The sequence below is a fragment of the Phoca vitulina genome, unplaced genomic scaffold (genome assembly GCF_004348235.1).
Source record: "Phoca vitulina isolate PV1807 unplaced genomic scaffold, GSC_HSeal_1.0 scaffold9, whole genome shotgun sequence".
Classification (NCBI taxonomy): Eukaryota; Metazoa; Chordata; class Mammalia; order Carnivora; family Phocidae; genus Phoca; species Phoca vitulina.
Window position 1 is genome coordinate 2,284,230 of NW_022589712.1, and position 22,969 is coordinate 2,307,198.

A 22,969-nucleotide genomic window follows, 5' to 3' on the forward strand; every position below is an offset into this window, starting at 1 on the left:
ACAGCTCTATTCAAAAAATCCCAAATCTGTGATCTGTTCTGAAGCTCAGCTCCCTGTCTAGTCAGGTCTGAGAGTTCCAGTGACAATTATCAGAGCTCCCTTTGGGACAACATAAAATGATGCATGTAAAGTCCTTTGCAAATTGTAAAATGCTATACTCAGGAGGTGTTGTGGTTTTGTTTTTTTAATTATTGCAGTGTTGTAAAATCACATAGTCTTTGAGATAACCAAAACTTTGGCCCTTGGATCTTCCAATCATGTTGTCATTTTCAGAAGTTACGCTATATATCTTGAAGCCCACATTTACACTTTGTTCTTCTTTTTTTTTTTTTTTAAATTTTATTCATTTATTTGACAGAGAGAGACACAGCGAGAGAGGGAACACAAGCAGGGGGAGTGGGAGAGGGAGAAGCAGGCTTCCCGCTGAGCAGGGAGCCCGATGCGGGGCTCGATCCCAGGACCCTGGGATCATGACCTGAGCCGAAGGCAGACGCTTAACAACTGAGCCACCCAGGCGCCCCTATACTTTGTTCTTTAAGACTGAAGTACATCTACATTCTGTACTATTGACGATTTCTTTTAATGCGAAAGGTACCATCATATATATATATACACACACATATATGTATATAATATATGTGTGTGTTTGTGTATGAAAATGATTATTTTACTGTAAGGACTTTATCTAGAAATTAATAGGGGAAAACTGCAAGTACGTACAAGCTGATAAAAGTCCTAATCTTTTGCCCTGTTAGAAAGTGGTTATTGTAGGTCACAGAGAAGGTGAATGAGTAACAACCCCCATGGTGCTTCCTGGCGTCAGTGATAACCAAGTCCATTAACGCACAGGGGCCTTAATGAGCTGCGTGCCTCTCACACAGAGGAGAGAGAGAAGGGGACTTCTTGGTACAGACTGCTCTTCCTGTGCCCCGACTGGTTTCTTTAAGGGAACTACGACTCTACGTGTCCACTGATGGTTGACACCTTTCATCGGCATGATGGAAAGAAGCCTGAAGAATGTCCTTGTGGTTTCTTTTGGATTTCTGCTTCTCTTTACAGCCTATGGAGGTCTGCAGAGTCTGCAGGTAAGTGAGAACACTTGTGCGTGAACGTCTGTCTCTTGGCCTTCAAGAATCCCCATGGTCACAGAAGACGAGGAACGTGGAATTTCTGATTAATCAGTTCACCCCCAAATCTTCTCAAACAGTGGTTTCTATATGCGAGCTTGCAACACACAGCCTCACCCCGCCAGCAGGATTGCACAGCAGAGAGCGTGTGCTTGACCCTTGGACAAGGGGTATGGGTTGACTTAGTGATGTGATAAGACATTCTTCACCTTTGGATAGTTAGAGACTCAGGATGAATCATGGTGAATTCTATGGTTTCAGGACTTTGGCTTTGTGGTTGGGGTAGTAACGTGAATTTATCAAGTTTCACTAAATTATATAGATTCTAAGCCTCTTTAAGCAATACAGTGAATTTGGACAAAGTGGTCTCTATAAGTTTGACCCCTATGGTACTCTTTCCTCCTCGGGCCTCTCTAAACAGCTGTGGCAGGGGTCACATGTGCCTGGGAGTAGATTTGCTATATATGTCCCCAGATAGTTACTTTTTTTTTTTTCTTTGAAATGTATTTGGCATAGGGGCAGCCATCCAGGGAGAGCAGACGACTCCCCCCTCCCCCCCGCCCCCCACACACCCAGGTCCTCCCCAGTCTGCCTGGGCTCCTGGGAATAGAAGCACCCACAATTGTTGCTGAGGCCCCTTCTTCCTTGGAAGACCTGAGATGTTAGGGAACCAGACCTCCAACTCTGGCGTGGGGCAATCCCCCCCCCGCCCACTTCTCTGCCTTCTTTCCTAGACCTGACCCAACATGTTTCCTTGCTTGCTGATCCAGAATATGTAAACATGGTTTAACTAGGACTGTCTCCATCAGTCAGGACTGGCCTAAGCAAAAGAATGCAATGACATGGACAGAAGTGACCTTAGGCATGGCTGTGTCCCCACGATGTTGGGGGCACCTGCCTGTCCCTTTGGCTTTCATCTGCTCAGCTTCATTCTCAGGCCTCCAGGGGGTGGTACAGATGGTCCCAGGTGTCTCCAGGGTCCCAGCCCTGATCCGAACTCACCCCTGGACCCGGGCGCCCACCTACAAGCGTCCCCCTGCTGCGGCCCTCTCACTCCTGTGGCTAACGGTCTCCTACTAGTCATTCAGATCTCCACTTGGATGCCCCCCCTTCTCCCCCTTCCCTGCTCCCTGGAACCAAAGTCTGGATGGGGCACACTTGTGTGTACTCCCCTAGTGCTGTAGCAGGCTCTGCAGTAAGCCCGTGAGTCCCTGATGCCGGGAGGATGGTCACTACTCTGTGACCATGTCCCCCTGACTAAGACAGTCCTCAACACACAGGAGGCAATCAATGGATAACTCTGTGCATGAAAGTCAGCGGTGCATGCTAATCTCCAGCTTACCTACCTTCCCAGGCTCTCCATGGCCTTAAAGATCCGATCCTACTCCCCAGGACTGAGCCGGGACTCCTCACGGTGTAGTCTGGCAGGCTGCCCAGCCTCATCTTCCCAGCAGAGCTTCACGGCTCTGGACAAAGCAGCTAAATGTTCCCTGCTGCCTCTCAGCTCAGGACGAGGCCCATGCAAACTCATCCCCCACATCTCCTGCCTCCCACACCTCCCCCCCCTCCTCAGGTTACCCCCTCATCCTCCAGATCTCATTTGGTCTTCACTCCTTCTAGAAGGTCTTCCTGACTGCACTGGGCTAGCTTCCCTTGCAGGACTCAGGCCCAGTTGCAATGGCCTGTTCGTTGGTGTTACTGACCCCCGTCAGCTCCTGTCCACTATGCACTCCTGGAGGGCAGTGGCTGTTGTAATTTCCTTTGGTTTCGCTAGAGCAGTGCACGGAGCCTCTCCTGGTAAGTGCTTAAGGATGTATTTGTTGGGTGACTTAAGTGAATGTCCTACTTGCTTATGTGAGCAGGTCTTGCATAATTCAAATTTCACACACGCACACGTACTCATCCGCATACAGTATTCTGCAGGTCTGCTCTTCTAACACATGCAGACGCAGGTGTTTGAACACCGGCATTCACGTAGAAAAGAAATTTGCTTTTAAAATTTGATTCCCACTTTGGCTACTGAAATCTGTCTTCCTTTTCAGTGGTTTGCAGTCAGATTTCATTATAAGTGACCAACATACCTTGCTGATTTGCAGCAGCACTGTGTGTGGAGGAGAAATTCTAGTGCACAGAAGTGCTGTATGCTTCTCATGAACATACGAGGAGCCAAGCTCAGTAACACAGGAGAATTTCATACGTTTGTATTAAGGAAACAAAAGGCTCAGGCTGAACCAACTCTCTCACTCCACACTCCTAGCAACCAGAGTCGTAAGCGGAAATTTCCAGATAACCCCTAAGTCAGAGCAGAGTGCTCAATTTCCATCTTCCAACCAGATTTCAGAATTTTCATGACTAGCTGTGGTTACTTTCAGTTTCAAATAATCCACAAATACAGTTATGTACCCGCTTTGGGCAAGGCATCGGGAGACATTTGGAAAGAACAGAATATTGCCCATGTTGGGGGATCGTTGTCAGCTGGGGTGACGTCGCGGGTCACCAGGTGGTATTGCTAGAGGTCAGGTGAAATTCTAGCATAGGATCAAAGCAGCGGTCTCTGTGGATGACGTTATCCTGGAGCCCTTGGAGATGCTTGATCTACACTTGAAGAATGGGAACCCTTTGAAAAGTGAGGACAAGGAAGGTCAGAGCACGTCGAGGGGTGGGGCAGGAAAGGAAGAGAGAAAGAAGAGAGAATCTTGGAGTGGTGGGTGCTATGCAGAGCCAGAACTCAGCCCAAGGGTTTGGGGTCCACAGTAGACAGAATGACAGTGAGGAAGTGCCAGGGGGCTGCACCTGCCCTGTGCAGGGTACCTTGCCTCAGGACATTGTCTTGTCAGAAGGGGGACCAGCTAGGAAGGAATGTGAACAGTCCAGGCATTAAAGTACCAGCTTCCAGATCATCTAACTATCTAGCTGTGCATATGAATCTACAAGGAGACAATGTCCCCATCTTTATCTCTTCCATGGGGAAAATCACACCCATTTCTCAGCCTTAAAGGGGAGGAATGCAAAGCTGTTCTATTGACGGGAGCAGATGCCACAGAGGGCATGAGGCCCTCTGCCCCACCATGACCCCAGCACCGAGGGCCTCGGGTTTCCCCTCCCTAGTCTCTAGCAGCAGCTGACTCTCTGTTGGGACTGTGCTGGTTTCCCCCCACACTGCACCTGTCAGCTGGGAGGGGGCCGCCCACCAGGGAAAGCCTATTGCTGGTGGTCTCAGGAAACTAGCGCTGACCTAGAGCTCTTTCCCCTTGGCCACCGGCCCCTCTGACCCGGGTGGTTTTGTCCCCCACAGAGCAGCCTGTACAGTGAGGAAGGCCTGGGGGTGACGGCACTCAGCACGCTGTATGGCGGGATGCTCCTGTCCTCCATGTTCCTCCCGCCGCTCCTGATTAAGAAGTTTGGCTGCAAGTGGACCATCGTCATCTCCATGTGCTGCTACGTGGCCTTCTCCCTGGGCAACTTCTACGCCAGCTGGTACAGCCCACACAGCTCCCGCCCTGCTTCTGGGTCAGGCCTCAGGTTCAGCTGCCCGATGACACCCCACTGCATCCACTTTAACATGAGTGCTGCTTCCTGAAATTCCTCTCTGCTCCTGGACAGGATAATGTGGAGGTTTTCTTCCCATTTTTTTCTCATCAAGATGTCTCTGTCCCTTTTGCTGGGCCCATCTCCTCCCACCAGTTCCCAGCCATGACCTTCCCTCAAGTCTGTTGTGGGCCTTGAGCTTCCCTCCCTGCACCAGGGCACTTTTGTGGCCCCAGCAATGAGAGCTAGACCCTAAGATATCCAGGGTGAATTTCAGGGGATTTAGCAGAATGTGACCAATGGACCCATTGGTCCCACCATACCTTCATCCCACCACAGAAAGTGAACATGGCAGGGCTGGAGCTGGTGCAGGGGCCCCAGCCTGAGCCCTGCTTACTCCCTGATTGAGAGGGATCCTCCGGGACCACGCTGTAAGAGCACCGGCCCCTCGCTCTTATTCCCAAGAACACACCTGTCAAACATCTCTTTGGAGGGATGCCCGTTATCATCCAGGACATAATGATTATGGTGACTTCATATTCTTCTTTTTATTACTGCCGTAGAGTTTTCATACAGAGTCCTCAATGGAGAGGGTGAATCAATCAATCAATGTTTCAAAAATGAATAAATCATTTTAAACGTACAGCTGTTAGAAATACTCAAAAACCACCCAGCCTTACTTGTAATCTCAGCTCATTGTAGTTGCTTTCAAACACAAAGAAGTTCACTGGCAGTGAATTTCTCTCTTGCTAATGAACCTGAACCAGAAAGGGCACTGGGTTTAGTCATTTATCTGAGTCTGACGGATGGTGAATCCATCAACATAATAATGCTTATGATGCACTAGGCATGGAGCCTCCTTCTCCACAGAAGCAGGGAAGAACGGAGGAAGAAGAGGCATTGTCTGTGTTTTATTTTACAGGTACACCTTGATTCCCACCTCCATACTGCTGGGCCTTGGAGCAGCCCCGCTGTGGTCCGCTCAATGCACGTACCTCACCATCATGGGAAACACACAAGCAGAGAAGGTGGGAAAAGTTGGCAGAGATGTGGTGAATCAGTATTTTGGCATCTTCTTTCTCATATTCCAGTCATCCGGTGTGTGGGGCAACCTGATCTCATCCCTGGTGTTTGGCCAGATGCCTACCCAAGGTAAAAGGGAATAGGGCTCAGTGATGGCCCCTGAGAGGGGCCCCCATCCCATCCACACACATCTTTATTCCATGACTCGGGCAGGTGAACTACCTAAAGACGTGGTTCTCAGCTGCCTGTGCCCCGGCCTCTCCTGGTTCCCACCTGTTCTCCAGGACAGTCTGTGCAGGTCTGAGGGTCTGTCTTGTCCACAAGTGCCCCAGCAATTCGGACCCTGCCCTCCCCGGGGCAGGCGGAGCACTTGCAGAGCAGTGCCCGGGGGAAATGGAGGGTCACTGACAGTGGAACTCGGGTTCATGGAGCTATCACTATCCTTTTAGACCAAGAACAGGCTCAACTGATTTATTGTCCCACTGAACTGATCCACTGTCCAGTGTCTTAAATGTTCCACATAAGACCAGTTGTCCCTTAACTGATTTCAACATCTGATGGCTGATGTCTTAACTCACGTCTTTACCTGACCTTGCCCAGACATGGCTGTAAAGTGTGTATCTGTTTAATGTCTGCACCCTTTGATGTCTGAGGATTTAAACCAAGGGCAGAGGAAATAAATCTCTCCAATTCTCACAGGCAACCTTTATTCATGGGGTGAGACGAGGGGGAAGGTCTTAACTCCTGACTCTTACCAGGATTATCCCTATCTCTCTGTCCTGGTCCTCCATCCTGCCATCCCCTATGAAGTCCCACCTTTGGGAAACTCCAAAATCCTCTTTCTCCTGTTTCTCACGTCTGAAGAAAGGAAACCATCGGGTGGATGGATACCCATTTTTACTCAATATTGCTTATCAAGGTCAGCAATAATACAACAGAAACTGGGATTAAGGTTCAGTCTCTACAACACGACTGGTGCGAAATGGAGTGAACAGCTTTACTTTTAAAGACATTCAGGCAAGTGAGCTTAATTCTCCAAGCGATCTCCAGACACAGACTCTGAGGAGTGAGGCATCCCAAGAGCCCTGCAAGGCTTCTCCGCCTCCCTCCAACCTGCCTCTCATTGTCTGTGCTGCAGACATCACCAGCCAAGTTCTATGTGATGAGATTTCTATTATGACAACTGTTCTTTCTCCCGTGACATCTCCCCCCTCTCTCCAGAGACTCTGACGTGGTCTGAGAGTCGTTGATGGTACACATTTTATTCTTTTAGCAGATAGGGAAACTAACACTCAGAAGAGGTAGGAAAGGACCTGCTCAAGGTCACGGAATGGCTACAGATGAATCTGAAAGAGACCCCAGGCTTTCTGACGCCTATTCTAATGCTAATGTACCTTATTTCTTCTTGATTAGTTTGGAAACGGTGAGCATTTTCCTTATGTCCAGAAAGTCATACAACAAGCAGCCAGCATTTATGGCTCATTTGTCTCGTGTCTAAAATCACGCCTACAGATGTGTGCCCAAGAGGAAGTGTGTTTTGAGGTACTTGGTCACACAAGCCCACATCCCCTGACTTCGACCTATCGTGACTCTTGCCTGTGGGGTGTCCAGGCTCCTGTTAGCCATGCGATTCACTCCTCATGCCCCTGGTCCTATCCGTTTCCTGTGTTCTCATGTCACCTTTTTGCTTCCGATGGCACAGAGGCCATCCCAGAGGAGCAGCTCCTGTCTTGTGGGGCCAGTGACTGCCTGATGGCCGCGGCGTCCACCAACAGCACCCAGCGTCCCTCGCAGACGCTCGTCTACACCCTGCTGGGCATCTACACGGGTACGTGCTCACAGAGGGCGGAGCCCCAAGGAAAGCAAACTTAACTCTTTCCTGTGTTGAAAAACAGTATCTTCTCAAAGTGTAAGTATTCCTGCAAAATGTGTTCAGCGGGGTTGTACTTAGGTATTCTTCATATGAAATCAAATACAGCAGAACAGGGCTATCTAACAGTTTCCTGTGATGATAGAATCGTTTTTCTTTTGCAAAGTTCAATACAGTAGCCAGTGGCCATGTGTGCTTATTTATATTTTTATTAACAAATTAAAAATACTGTTCCAAAGTTACAACGGTGGGGATTGTTGGTCTCAAGGAACAGCCCAGGCCATGGAAATGCCTTTCCTGCATCCTCAGCCCCCACATGAGGTTCCCCGCTGCGTGCCTTCACCAGCTCTGCCCACAGCTTGGGAGGGGCTGGCTTTGTGAACCTGGTGGTCCCAGGAACGCCCGGCCGCCACACGGTGTCACATCAGGCTGGTGAGATGAAGCAAAGAGAAAAAATAATTCAAGTCCTCTTTAGAGGTTGACGGGCCTAAGCTATCGGACTAGAAATGGTGGCTGAAAACCGTTCTGAGGGGTTTTCACTGCCTTTCAGAGAAGCGGGAAAAGCATCAGGCTCTTGGCTGATCTGTGGCTCCCAGAACACTGAGTGTCGTTAGTGTTGCCAGAGACGGGAACCTGGCACAGGTACACGGATATCCTAAAACCAGGGAGGACTGAGAGGGCTTCTGGGTAAAGAGGAAAAGGAGTAAATACTAGCCCTCGATCCAAATAACACAGGGGTGCAGAAAGAGGGGCAGTCACACCCGTGGGATTAGGAGGGCACAGGTGTCCCTCTGGGGGAGCGAATAGTTGTCTTGAATGGAGTGTGTTTGCATAGTCAGCCCATTCACGTGGTTCAAAACGCACCCCCGGGGAGAGGGAAAGCCCCCTCTGTCCCCCCTCCTGGCTGGTCCGGCCGAGACCACCCCCAGTCGGTCGTTCCTGGACCCAGTGGCCCGTGTGACAGCGCGCCTCACGCCCTTCCTCTCTGAAGGCAAGCAGCTCCGCACGGGTCTTTCCCTCAGCTGCTCCCCGTGGGGATTGCCCACCTTAACGGATAAGGAGCTGCTTCGTTCCTTGTCTTCGAACGAGCAGTACCCCTTGTGTTTGGGATGCACCCAGTTCCCAGCCCCCCTGTTGTGGGGAAACAATAAACATAAAGCTCAGCAAATGATAACCTCGTAGGACTTGTGGTCCCGAGAAGGGAGACTGGCTCCTGCTGGCAGTTACCTGAGGGTGAGGACGAGGGAACAGTGGCGGTGAGGGGCGCGGAGGGCCCCGGCGTCTCGCAGGGTGTGTGGTGCGGTCCGGAGGCTCTGCTCAGCCTCGGCAGCCTCGCTTCACTTAAAGCAGGATTTGAAACCGATGCCCCAAAGGAGAGGAGTACCGGTGGCTCCCGGCTCCTGTGAGCCCCCAGCACCGGCCCTGTCTTCCCACCAGGGAGCGGCGTCCTGGCGGTCCTGCTCATTGCCGTGTTTCTCGAACCCATCAAAGATGCTCAGCAGGAAAGTGAAGGAGAGAAGTTACCTTTTTGGTCCGCCCTGCTGTCCACCCTCAGGCTTCTTCGAGACAAGCGCCTGTGCCTCCTGGGGCTGCTGCCCCTGTACAGCGGATTCGAGCAAGCCTTCCTCGCGGGCGACTACACCAGGGTACGAGAGGACTGCACGGGACGCGCACCCCAACACCCGTGCGTCTCGGGGCCCCTGCCCTGGGGCCGGCTGGGGGGCGCAGCTGCTGGGGCTGGAGAGCGGAGCCTTTGCTTCAGGAGCTCAGCGTCCAGGTCACTGCCCCCGTCCCCCCGGAGCTCGGCCTCATCTGCAGGGCCCAGCTCTCACTGGAGAGGTGTCTTCAGGGAAAGGGTGCAAGCTCTCCGGGAGTCATCCCCTGTAACACTTCCTTGTGTTAAGCCTGCCTGCAGCTCACGCTTTGCCCTTCTTTTAGGGAAAAACATGAAACCCACGAGGAACACTGGAATTCCTTCCCATGCTAGTTTTCAAATTATGCCTTTCAATCTGGAAATGGATTGGCTCTCGGGCACTGTCGCCCTGTCTCTCCCTAGACGCCTGCCTACCCACGTCGTGCATAGGGAAGGCCTCTCTGGGGGCAGGCCAGCGGAGAGACACCTGTCCCCCGGGGCTGGCACAGCAGGAATGCGAGGCCACCGTCCACCACCATCCCTCGCGGCCGCAGCATGCTCACGGAGGTTTTGCCTCCATAGCTCCCCACCCACGTGCTTCGTGTCCTGAAGATCGTCCTGGGGTGCCATGGGAGGGATGCCTCAGGCGGGGGTGGTAGAGAGTGGAGACCCCCTTTTCCAGAAAGTGCTGGTTGGGAGCTGGGGTGCCAACGGGCCGGAGAGCCAGGACCAAGGCTGCTCCTTGAGGATTGCTCTTCCTTGACCAGGAAACTTCTCTAGCTTCGTGCCCACCGCAGCTCCCTCCCAGGTAGACGTGCCGAACTAGCCAGATGCCCAGTTAAATCTGAATTTCAGGTTAACCACAAATATCTTTTAGGACACATACGCTCCATGCAGGATGCGTGCGTCCTAGATTCTCTCGGGTCCCCCCCGCTCCTGGGACAGTCTTGACGGAGAGTCTTGGAGTTCCAAAGACTAAAGACAAAAATGACAAAACAGTCCTTTGGCATTTGGCCACGGCCCCTCCCGTGGGCTTTGCTCTTGGCCACGTGGCATGTGACCTCAGCCACGGCCCCCACCGTCCCAAAGCAGCAGAGCTTCCTGTCCAGCCCACTCGTCTGTGTGTCTGTCCTGATTCTGCCCGAGGACAGGAGTGGTGGGTGTGGGCGTGAGGGCGCGGGCCGTGGTAGCAGGCGCTGTCCCGGGTCCAGGCTGGGGCCACTTGGTACCCCACCATCTGGTGCAGGAGCTCCCCTCTTTCTTCTTGTTTGCACAGAGATCCTGTTCATTTTCTTCACAACGGCTTCCTTTCTATTAGGATTTTATTTGTGGAGCTGCTTCAGGTTCATGGCAAAGTTGGCAGGAGGTGCCCGGCCCCACACCTGCGCAGCCTCCCCTTGTCAACATCCTGCCCACGGGGACATTTGTGCCAACCTGTGAACCTGCCATGAAAGGTCATCACTGCCCACGTTAGGGGTCTCTCCTGGTGCTTGTGTTCTGTGGGTACGGACACGTGCGTAAGGACACGCGTCCACCATTATGGTGTCACACCGAGAGGCTTTGCTGCCCCGAGAGTGCTCTGTGTCCCCCTGTTCATGCCTCCCCACCCTCTGTCAACTGTCTGGTGAGAGAATAGGAAATGACCAACTCCACCAGGAGCTGCTCCACTGGGCCCCGCGTAATTCCTAAGAACCCCACAACATACGGCAAAGGCTGCGTGGGGAGAATTGTGTGCAGGTGTCTGTCCTTGTTAGTTCCCACCCACCTTGGGCGTGCTCTCCTCCCCGGAGGTGGGGGGGCGGAGGCCTAGGCGAAGGTCCGGGCCAGCCCAGCACGTCGGCCGTCCCACCGCAGAACGCGTGTCACCCGTGATCCCTGTCCCAGACTCGCCAGCACACCACACGCGGCCGGGTAACCTCCCCTGTGCTCCCCCTGCAGTCCTACACCACCTGCGCCCTGGGGATCCAGTTTGTCGGGTACGTGATGATCTGCTTCTCGGCCACCAACTCGCTGTGCTCTGTGCTGTACGGAAGTCTCTCCCAGCACACGGGCAGAATCGCTCTCTACGCGCTGGGTAGGTGGACCCGACGGCGCCCGCGGGTGGGAATGGTGGCGGGTGGACGGCGGGGCGCGGACGGGGGCCGAGCTCAGCTCAGCCAGGGTGTGTGGGTTGAGTGTGCGTGGCAGGCGGGGAGGCTTCCTGTCCTCGCCTTGCGGGACAAGACTGTGTTCTAAGCACGCCTCACCCTCTGTGTCTCTTGGGAAGGGGAGAAAGAAGAAGCAGAGACCGCGTGAATAATAAGGGCACTGACGAGACTGTGACCCGGGCGCCCAGTCCGGGCTCCTGTGTCTGCAGCCGGGACACAGCGAGGAGGGGAAGCAATAAGCACTAGTCAGCGTCCGCCAGGGGCCGCAGCATCTGCATAGGTTTTCCCCTTTCATCCTTCCGATCGCCCTGGGTGGACACTGCCCACTTTACAGATGAAGAAATTCGGGAACGGAGGAGGGTGGCAAGTATGCCCCAGGCCACACAGCCACGGCGAATGCAGTAGGCAGCTCCCTTTTCTGCAACGTCATAAGCTGTTCCATGCTACATTGTAGTCATAGACGCCCCAGTGTCCGCAGGAATCATGAGGCCAGAACTCTTTTTTTTTTTAAAGATTTTATTTATTATTTGACCAAAAGAGAGACACCGCGAGAGAGGGAACACAAGCAGGGGAAGTGGGAGAGGGAGAAGCAGTCTTCCCGCTGAGCAGGGAGCCCGATGCGGGGCTCGATCCCGGGACCCCGGGATCATGATCTGAGCCGAAGGCAGACGCTTAACGACTGAGCCACCCAGGCGCCCCTAGGCCAGAACTCTTGACACCAGGGTAAAGTCAGGAGGAAGGAGCCTGGTGGCTCTGCCCACCTCTCTGTTCACATCAGCACCTGCTGGGGAGCCCAGCGACATCCCCATGCCCCCAGCACTCACAGAGAGCCCAGCACTCCCTTCCGCCCCTTTGGGTCTCCTCAGCTGGGGCACAATGACACTCCCCGCAAGGCACAGGGGCTCGTCTCCCCGGCCCTGCCTGGACGGTGAGGGGCCGAAGATGAGCAGAGCGTCTCCCCCCGCCAGGTGCGCCCTGCCGTGAGAGACTGTGAAGGGCACACTCGTGGGTCCTCCCCCATATGCACCCTGCAGTGAGAGACTGTGAAGGGCACACTCGTGGGTCCCCCCGCCAGGTGCGCCCTGCAGTGAGAGACTGTGAAGGGCACACTCGCGGGTCCCCCCCCATATGCGCCCTGCAGTGAGAGACTGTGAAGGGCACACTAGCCGGTCTGCTGGCACTTTCAGTGTCAGAATCCAATTGAGGAAGGCTGTTTGGTGTTTCCAGGAAATGTTTCCAGGAAAGATTACTTATATGTTGAAGCAAACAAAGCGGTTCCCTGAGCGTCACCTGGTCCCAGCCTCCCCCGGGCTGCGCTCACTTCCTGCTGGTTTCTGCCCTCTGTGCCCACAGGCGCGGTCACCCACCTGTCTTGCATCATCGCCCTCTTGCTGTGGAGACCTCACCCCCACCAGCTGGCTGTGTTCTTCATGTTTTCTGGCCTTTGGGGCGTGGCCGACGCCGTCTGGCAGACACAGAACAATGGTGAGTCTCCTCTCGGGGGTCCCTACCTAGGCCAGCGTGGGGGACACGTGGTGGGCGGAGGACCCGCCATCCCGGGGCCCCCGGGGGAGGTGACGCACCAGGCAGCAAGCCTAGAGCAGGAGGCAAGCAGGGGGGCCAAGGGTGCTCCAGGTGCCTACGTGGGTTTGAGCGTTTATTCAGACCCAGAACACAAAAGAAGGAAGTCAGCCGCGGGTACAACTTTCTTCCCTAAGAATGGTGGCCCCCTCGTGGCTTTCTGTTTGAAGAGCTTCCCTGAGCAGTGGCCCGGCCCACGTGCTAGATGCTGGAACCATGGGGCTGGAGGGGCCTTCTAGGCACAGTCGGCCCCGATGGGGAGAGAGGTGTGTAACCTCTGAGTAGAAGAGCAGGCAGGTCACTGTGACAGCGACCAAGCAAGGGGCATGGGGACCGGGGTGCAGTTTTCTGGGGAACTGAGTTGGGGGCGGGAGGGGCGGTCAGCCGGGGCTTGTCTGGAGGTCAGCCCTGAGTGGGGCCCTGGCTGGCTGTCCTCAGGCAAGGCTGCAGTGTGGGAGGCCATGGGGGGCCGGGGGGAGGCCGGGGGGAGGCCGGGGTGCCGGGAGGGAAGCTGCAAGTCTGAGACCACGGTGCAGAGTCTGTGTCCCGAGAGGCCGCTTCCTGGTTCATAGAGCTGTCTTCCTGCTGTTCCTCACGTGGTGGGAGGGACAAGGGAGTGCTCGGCGGGACAGGCGCATGAGGACACAGATCCAACTCATAAGGGCTCCGCAGTAAGACCTCCTCGTCCCCCAGAGGCCCCACCTCCTAACACTGTCACCATGGGGTTAGGGCTCACCCTATGAATCTGGGGGACACAAGTGTTCTGGCCGCAGCAGATGGGACACGCCGAGGGGACAGGCTGGGCCAGGGTGCTGGGGGTGAGGCGGAGAGGATGGGGGCCTGAGGGGGGCCCAGGCTGCCTAGGGAGGGGTCCAGCTTTGCTCAGTGTTGGTGCAAGCAGCAGAAAGCGTCCAGGGGGGAAACGACAAGGTCAGCTCCATCGGGTTATGGGGGGACAAGGGGCTGCGGGTTCACTTGGGGAAGAAAAAACAGAGCCACCCGAGAGGGCACTGTGCAGAGCAGGAGGCTGGGGAAGCGGGTCGAGGCAGGACGCGCCGGGGCCAGCTGGCGGGCGGGGCGTGTGGCCTCGGGGCAGCGTCCCCAGGGTGGGGGGACGAAGGGCAGACAAGCGGAGGCCGAGAGAGGACACTGCTGGGGGACTCGGCTCTAAGAGGTGGTTGTTTATAGGGTTCACCACTCACCATGATTGCTTTAGATGCAGAGTCGGGGACCCCGATGAGGACAGGGGAGATGGGGGGCCGGGGCCAGTAAAGGACAAGGTGGGGGAGCCGAATGAGGACTTGAGGACGAGGATGAGGGGGACAGGAGGACAGAGGGGTCCCCCTTGGCCCGGAGGAGGGCTGCCCTTTTTCGGGGGACCAAGGGAAGGGAGTGGGAAGGAAGAAGCTCAGGGAGCCTTGTCACCACGGGGAGAGCAGTCAGCAGGGTCCCCACGGAGTGCCAGGCAGCGTTACCGAGCTACACGGTCAGGCTTGGGGACGGCGGACAGAGCCTGCCAGCCAGGCACGCTCTCCCCCACACGCGTGGGGCCGCAGAGCAGAGCGCGGACGCCGGGGCGCTTGTGCGGGCGGGCTCTGAGGGCAGAGCTGGGATGTGGGTGCAGGCCCAGAGCCCCGCCGTCCTGTTGGGCAGTCTCGGGAGCTGGCCGGGGGAGGGGGGGGGGGGGGGTGAGCCCGTGTGGAGCCGCCTGGTGCCCCGAGGCTCAGCCGCCCACAGAGCGGAGGACAGGAGGTGGTAACATGCCACCAGTGAGCTGACACAGGACACAATGTGGGGCAGAGGCTACCCGAGGTCGAACCAGGCGATGGGGGTCTGTGTGGGGGACACAAGGCCCCACGGGGCTGGGCAGCGAGAGAGACCCAGCGGAGGAGGGGCGGGGGGCCGCACAGGGGTCAGAGGGCCTGGCCTGACAGCAGGGGCGCCCAGTGCTGGGCTGCCGGATCCAAGGCTTCTGGACGGGGTGCTGTGCACGGACGGCGCACTCCCGCTACACGGGGGGCCGCCTGCGGGAGGGACGCCCAGGTCACCATGCAGCGGTGGTCCGGGTGCGCAGTGAGTGGCCGGAGGCTCAGAGCAGGGGTCCCGCAGGAGGCCGGCGAGCCCCGGCGGCGACCGGAGCGGGGGGCCTGATGTGGGAGTCTGCGGCAGCCGAGCGGTTGGGGTGTCTGGGGGGCGCCCGTGTCGGCCGTGGGCCACGCTCTCCACGGTGAGACGAGCTGAGGGTGTCGGGGCTGCCACTGGGAGGGGGGCAGGAAGCAGGGGTGTGGGTGGCACGCATGCAAGGCCGCTGACCGAGGGCTTCCATCTGAGGAGCTGACTGCGAATGACAGCCCTGAGTTTCCCACAGGCCCGTCTCCAGCCTGGGACAGGAAGGGGGTGCCGGGGGCCCCAGGATTTGGCTCCGAAGAGAGCCTCCTCCCCTCGTGACATCACGGCCAGCCCCGCGCTGGGAAACCCGTGGGGGCTAGAGAGTGGGTCAGGCCAGTCCGCAAACAGCACGAGGCCCGGGGCTTGGCCGCTGCCCCTACCGCCATGGTGGCCTCAGTGTCCCTGCGGTGGCTCCTTCCTCACGAGCCGCGTTGTGGCCAGCTCACAGAACAGTTGGAAAAACATCTTCGCACAAACCCGATCTGCTGGATTCAGGCGTCCGGGCTTCCCGGCCTCCCTACCGCCTCGGGGGCACAGGTGGCTTTCGTCAGCTCCCGAAGCAGGTGACTGACGAGTGTGTGACTCCGAGCCGTGATGGAATGTGGTTGCAGCGGTGACAGAAACTGTTCACAGAAACCAGCAGGGTCACTCCAGAGAAGTACCGATTCCACGAGGAACAGTAGTCGGAAGCACCTTAGCTTTCTGAGCAGTCCAGAACTGTAAAGCAGGGACAGGTCGCGTCACCCGGGGAGCATCGGGAGAGAACTTCTCTCAGCCTCCGCGTGCAGGAGTGAGACCCGTGTGTTCCCGAGGACACGCGCGCGCCGTCTTGCCTCCCACGGTGTTAGCCGAGGCCGCTGAGCTCATGGGCAATTTTAAAGCATTTACACATTAAAAGCCAGGCAGGGGACTGGGGTACGGGGTCACATAATACCGCATGCAGTAATGTTTCAGACGACTGCTGTGACCATGCTTGGCTTTCTTTCTCCCCGAGACGCAGGAATGATGACGGTTTTCACTGTCCTTTTCTTGCCAAGGACAGAAGAGCCTGGCAGGCAGAGCCCTGTCGAGATTGTGCGGACGAGGTTAGGTGAGGTCCAGCGAACACCTGGGACAGTCGAGCACAGGGGGTGGCTGAAGAAAGACTCCCTGGAATAAGGGTACTAATTTAAAATGAATTATTTCTGTCTTTATGTGCCGACAAAAAGTAACTTTTTTCAAGGAAACATCGGTTGTTGGGGGAAATTGTTCTTTTCATTACCTGAGCATTTCCTTTGGAGTCGAAGCCCGCAGTCATCCTCGCGGGGAGCGATGTTTTCATCACCCAGTCCCCTGCGGGCTGACTGCGCCGGGCTCCCGGCCACGCGGCGCGTCCTCGGGCTCCCTGTATTCACGGAGACTGCAAATTTTGCGTAGCTCCCGCCACACCCCCCGGAGCAGCTCTCTCTTATTTTAGTTTTTTTAAGTAGCAGGTTGGATTTGTCGTCTTATTCTCCCTGAACGTGTGTCTCTCATTTGGGAGGACACGTGAGGGGAGCCGCGCCCTTTCCTAATTAATGAGGCCGAACAGGATTCGGTGCAACTTAAGCCCCTCTCTGCCCTTGCGTCTCCGTTCAGAACCTGGCGTGGAAGCAGACCGGATGCCCGCGCGCCCCGGCCCTCCTCCCTGGGGCAGGGCTGGAACCACTGCTCCACGGTCCCACGGGGCTCGGGGCGCCGGCAGCCTTGGGAGCCACGGATCTGGGCCACCGGCTCCAGTCTGCTCAGTCGCTCTGACAGTGCGGCAAAGAGGGCTGCTGTTGCCATAGCAACCCTTGCACACCAAGGCGCTGCGTTTGAGATTCAGAGTATCTGGTCTAAACATGCTCGCTTGCCCTGGTAGCCGCCGGAGGGGCTGTCTCAGGTTGATACACACAGAAAATCTGCCTGTGTCACATGCTCAGTTCACTGACCTGTCCTCTCCAAGCAAACAAGACTGCCCGATGACAAGTCCACCCCTCATGCGCAGACAGGGGTCAGCCTCTGGTCACTCCCACCCGTGCCTTCCTGGGGAGGACGAGGCTGGGAGCAAGGCTTCTTTTCTTTTTAAATAAACCTTTTATTTTGGAATAATTTGAGTTTACAGAAAAGTGGCAAAGACAGTACAGAGAGTTCCCATATACCATTTTCTTAGTTTCCCCTAATGCTAATATCTTGCAAAACAGTGGTATGTTTGTCAAAACTAAGAAATTAATGTTGGTACATGACTCAACTAAACTTTAGATTTATTTGGCTTTCTCCAGTTTTCCCACTTTGTGTGTCCCAGGGTCCCACCCAGGATCCCACCCAGGATCCCTCCCATGGTCCTCCCCGCAGTCCCATCCAGGGTCCCACCCAGCGTCCCCACTGCATTGAGTTGCCTCATGTCCTTGGTCTGATCTGTGACAGTTTCTCTTCCTTGTTGTTCATGACCTTGATACTCCTGAAGAATACTGGTCAGATATTGTAGCATGTCCCTAGTTTCGGGTTGTCTGATGTTTCTCATGATTAGGCTGGAGTTATGGGCTTTGGGTAGAAAGACCCCAGAGTGAAGTGCTCTTCTCATCACATCCATCACTGACGATGTGAACCTTGATCGCTGGCCAGCCCGGATAACTGCCAGACCTCTCCAGAGCAGGGTTGCTGCTTTTCCCTTTCCACAGCCAATTTTGGGGAGCCAGTCACCACATCTAGCCAACAATCAAGGGGGAGGTAATTAACCTCCACCTGCTAGAGGAAGAGTCTGTACAAAAATCATGTATAATTCCTTCATCGGGAATATTTGTCCCTTCTCCCCAGTTTATTTAGTTATTTACTCAACCATTTGTCTTCATTACTATGGGCTCATGTGTGTATTATGTCCTTTGGGTCACAGTCCAATCGATGTTACTTGTTCTGTTGCTCTAACTGTTTTAGCTTTGGCCGTTGGGATCTTTCTGTTGGCACCTGTGTCCTTCTTCCAGCCATCTATTTCTGTTTTAGTACTTCCCTACCTCCCAGTACCACAAACTATTCCAGATCCATCTCCTGTGCCAGCACTAGCATCACCCGTTTCTCCACGGACCCTGGGTTCATTTGATTGGATAACAGCGGTAAAAAATAAGATTGGCGTGCTGGGCATGCTCATTGCATCTGAGATGACAAGGCTTCTGGGCCAGAGTGGGGAGATGGATGTGTGCGTGCTGACCCACATGCGCACATGTCTGTATTTCTGCATCTGCCTGGCCGTAGGGACCTCAAGTGAGGATGAGTCCACATTGGGGTCCCCGACTCCCCTCCAGCACCACGGGTTCATTCTGGCCCTCCCCCTGCTGATCCGTGACTTCCCTCTCTGACAAGGAGAAACCCGGCTCCCACTGTGCGCGCCACATTGCTTATCTGTTCAAACCTAGTCTACGTGTGAAGTGACTTCAGAATTGTTGAAATATGATTTTACCTACTTTGTTTTTCTCTTGAATGTCTTTCCCCTCTGCCCACTATGTCCCTAAGTAACTGTTGGAATTTGACACAATTAATGTGTTGCTTTCTTTATGTTCGGATTAAAATAGGATCCAGATCATGAGTAATTTCCTGAAAAGCCCGACTCGGTAATTTATAATCATCACAATCTAAATTTAATCTTGAAATCTAAAGCTGCCAAACTATAGATCAAACACATTACTTTAAAATTAGCATTGCCATATTACTAGAATATTCATGGAATTGGGGTGTGTTTGCTCCATATCTGCTAAGGGCACCCTTGTACCTGTTGGCCACAGATCATGGAAACACCTACCTCTCGCAGCCATTGTGTTTCAAACGTGGATCTTCCTCACTAGCATCTCACGTTTGGATCCAGTTTTAAGTGTCACCCTCTAACAAAAGACAAGTGATCTTTATTTAGTGAGTTCGTTTTTATTTGAATTCCAGTTAGTTAACGTACAGTGTTATATTAGTTTCAGGTGTACAATGTAGTGATTCAACATTTCTATACATCACCCGGTGCTCATCGCAAATGTACTCCTTGATCCTCATCACTTGTTTAACCCAACGTCCCACCCTTGTCCCCTCTGGTCACCATCAGTATGTTCTCTATAGTTAAAAGGTGTCTTGGTTTCTCTCTCTCTCTCTTTCTGTCTCTCTTTTTCCTTTTGCTCATTTGTTTGCTTGTAAAGTTCCATGTGAAATTATATGGCATTTGTCTTTCTCCAGCTGACTTATTTCAATTAGCATTATACTCTCTAGCTCCATCCATGTCGTTGCAAATGGCAAGATTTTGGGGAAGCCTGGGTGGCTCAGTTGGCTAAGCATCCAACTTTTGATTTTGGTTCAGGTCATGATCTCAGGGTTATGAGATCGAGCCCCACTTGGGGCTCTGCACTGGGTATTGAGCCTGCTTGAGATTCTCTCTCTCCATCCTCCTCTGCCTCACCCCCCCCAAAAAAATGGCAACATTTCATTCTTTCTTATGGCTGAATCATATTCTATTGTATATAAACACCACCTCTTCTTCATCCATTCACCAGTCAGTGGACATTTGGGCTGTTTCTATAATTTGGCTATTGTAAATAATGTTGGTATAAACATAGGGATGCCTGTACCCCTTTGAATTAGTATTTTTGTATTATTTGGATAAATACCCAGTAGTGCAATTGCTGGATCATAGGGCAGTTCTATATTTAACTTTTTGAAGGACGTCCATACTGTTTTCCAGAGTGGCTGCTCCAGCTTGCATTCCCACCAATAGTGCACCAGGGTTCCCCTTTCCCCGCATCCTCGCCAACACTTATTGTTTCCTGTGTTATTGATTTTAGCCGTTCTGACAGGTGTGAGGTGGTATCTCATCGTGGTTTTGATTTGCATTTCCTGATGATGGGCATCTTTTCATGTATCTGTTGGCCATCTGTAGAAAGACAAGAAATCTTTAAAATAACCTTAGGAGTTACTAAATCCCAGATCTTGTTATTAAACTCTCATTGTGGGTGTGCTTTCATTAAGGTGGCACTTCACAGCCTCGGACAACAAGGGCACCTTCTTCTGAGCCTTCCAAACAGCCTCTTGTTTTCCCAAGCACACGAATATTGTTTATGATGTATATCTGATCTTATATCTTTCTGATGGCCTCATCCTCCTGAGTTCTTCCCATGGTAGGCAAACAGCCGAGTAACCAAATCCAAGAACCTTCTGAGTGGTGACGTTTCCAGACAGGGTTGCAGGAGACCTCGCTGCTGGCCTCAAACCAGTGCCGGAGAGGCTTCTCTTCCCTACGTCCCTCCCCTGAGAAATGTAGGGAGGAGGAAAGGGGCAAAGGGTAAGAACAGGATGAGAGCGGGCAAAGGAATGTGTGTGAACGTTCCACGTGGGCTCTCCCTCCCACAGCTGCCCATCCTGCCGGACGGGCAGTCCTAGCAAAATCCCTACAACTTTCCAGACTCCAGCTGCCCCAGAAAGAACAGTCTCTGGTGCAGATCATGGCTGGTGCCCCTGAGGCTGGGGCAGACGTAGGGCTTGCTGTGCATCTCCCCCGCCCCCCGTGCTACAGGACCACACTCATATTTCTGTTTACCTATTGTCTCATTCATGGGCAAACACGGCGCCTTGGCCTGTGCTCTGCTCCGGCTGCAGGTCCCGTGTTACCTCGACTCCATCCCGGGGTGGGCTTTTGGGTAATAACTAGAAGGAGAGAAGACGAACAGGCAGCTCTCTTTGCAGTTACCCCGCAGGATGTGGGCTTGGGGTTTCACCCGTTGGCGCCCTACTGACTTCAGGAAGTCACTGTCCATCCACTGGTCCACTTGGTCATTCACTAAGTGCTTTGGCTGACACTATGAGAGCATTGGAATTATTCCGGGTAAGAATGAGACACTTGGTGGGATGGCATCATGGAGAACCTGACAGAAGAACCACAGGGGGACCATCACCGGAGAGGTCTGGCAAAGGCACTTCCCACCAGGCCTGCCACATGCAAAGGCACAAGGCCCAGAAGCACGGTCAGTGGGCCCGAAGCAGGGGGCACGCTCCACAGTGACAGGCGGTGCCCTGGAGTGACAAGGTCAGGTCACAGAAGGACCTGCCCCCATGAGGAGATGCTTGTTCTACCCCAGAGCCGGGCGGGGTCGCCGAAGACTTCCCCGAGTGGGAGTGACATGACATATTTACACTTTGCAAAGATCATCCTAGCCGCAATGTGGGGAGTAACACGGAGCAGAGTAAGACAAGAAAGGAGGAAATAGGTCAGTGTGGAGCAGACGAGAGACAAGGCAGTGAACAGTCCAGGCGAGACAGGAGGGTCACATGGAGAGGAGATCCAAACGTTCGGAGTCCAAATCCACTAATGGGCTGTGGGCTCCTCCACAGCAGATGTCATGCCTTTTCATGTTGCAGGACTCAGTGCTGTGCCTGCCATGCAGTAGGGTGTAGACAGACAGCGGTGTAGACAGAGGCACAAGGGATCTGAACCCAGCGTGTGTGACATGTGGGAAAGACCCGGCTTTGTTTCTAGACTGAAGAGAAGGAGGTAAGAGAGGGAGTCAGGCTGAAGGTGCAGGACAGGGGTTCCATGATGGGGTGAAGTCCCCGAGGGGACGGTAGCAGAGGGGGGCCTCTGTGCAGGGCCCTTTCTGGGTTACGGTGGATGGAGTGCACAAGGAGAGGTGTCCTTGGTGAAGAGGTGAGGCCATCTGCCAGAGGGGAGGGGAGGTGGCCCGGGCAGCTCAGGATGACAGAGCAAGATGGGCCAGCACTGGGCCTCAGCTTCCTAGCTGTTAACCCCCTCTACACATCGGCCACCTCACTCAGCTCAGGAGATGGGGAGCTTCTGGTTCTCATCGAGGTATATCAAATATTTTACCATCCTGCAAAAATCATTTACTTTCATCTAAAAGCATTTATCAGACTGTACTATCCTGCTAGGACTGTCAACAGAGTACAACAGATGGGCGGCTTAAACAACAGACATTTTTGTGTCTTACGATTCTGGAGGCTGGAGGTCCGAGACCCAGGGGTGGGCAGGCTAGCCTCTGCTGAGGCCTCGCTCCTTGGCGTGTAGACGGCTGTCTTCTCCTTGTGTCCCCACATGGCCGTCCCTATGTGCACATCTGTGTCCTGACCCCCTCTCCTTGTAAGGACGCTAGTCGTGGGATGAGGGCCCTCTCTAATGACCTCATTTGCCTTAATCACTTCTCTAAATGCCCCGTTTCTGAATTCAGTCACAGGCTGAGGTCCTGGGGTTAGGATTGCTTGTGTTTGTCTTTGCTTCTGGACTCCAGCGAAGGGCCAGGCCTCATCTGACCCAGGCCAGGCCTCTAAGCTCTGCTTCACTTTTCCACGTTCTCACTCCCCGAGTGATAGGCTGGACTAACTCCGTCCAGTGCTAACATTGCCTGAGTCCCGAATTGTATGTATAATGGTTCTTCACTGCTAACGAATGTCTCCAGACGTCCATAATCCCCAACAGAAAACAATTCTGTCCTTTTAAGAAGGAAACATTCCTGACTTTGTTGACAAAATTGGTCAGCCGAGAAGCTGCACTGCTTTCAGCAATAATAGAAAAAAACCATTTGAGGTTTTGCAGCAACATGTTCATGCCGTGTGTCCTCTGCAGCTCTTTACGGCGTTCTGTTCGAGAAGAACAAGGAGGCTGCCTTTGCGAATTACCGCCTGTGGGAAGCGCTGGGGTTCGTCATTGCATTTGGATACAGCACGTTCTTGTGCGTCAACATCAAACTCTACATCCTCCTGGGAGTCCTGAGTCTGACCATGCTGGCATACGGGACTGTGGAGTACCTGGAGGCCAAGAGCCTGGCCAGGCCAGCTGCCTCAGAACAGACAAAGCCAGCGGAGGGGGCGGGAGCAGAGACGGCCATGTGACGGGGTGTCGCAAGAGAGCTCTACC

At 54.1% G+C, this 22,969-nt stretch overlaps 1 protein-coding gene across 1 annotated transcript; it reads left to right on the plus strand.

Annotated features, from left to right (window-relative positions):
• Window positions 1-998: 998 nt before the first annotated feature.
• UNC93A (unc-93 homolog A) lies at window positions 999-22,944 on the plus strand. The gene is made up of 8 exons (XM_032408238.1): window positions 999-1,085; window positions 4,423-4,604; window positions 5,578-5,807; window positions 7,381-7,506; window positions 8,986-9,194; window positions 11,120-11,255; window positions 12,682-12,813; window positions 22,679-22,944. The coding sequence occupies exons 1-8, from the start codon at window positions 999-1,001 to the stop codon at window positions 22,942-22,944; spliced, it is 1,368 nt and encodes a 455-aa protein (XP_032264129.1).
• Window positions 22,945-22,969: the final 25 nt, after the last annotated feature.

What these genes read in the sequence shown, in the direction of transcription:
- UNC93A (XM_032408238.1), top strand. Translation starts at nt 999, where the DNA reads ATGGAAAGAAGCCTGAAGAATGTCCTTGTGGTTTCTTTTGGATTTCTG. An exon ending in TCGCGGGCGACTACACCAGG is followed by an intron (nt 9,195 to 11,119) that starts GTACGAGAGGAC and finishes CTCCCCCTGCAG; the next exon opens with TCCTACACCACCTGCGCCCT. An exon ending in AATCGCTCTCTACGCGCTGG is followed by an intron (nt 11,256 to 12,681) that starts GTAGGTGGACCC and finishes CTGTGCCCACAG; the next exon opens with GCGCGGTCACCCACCTGTCT.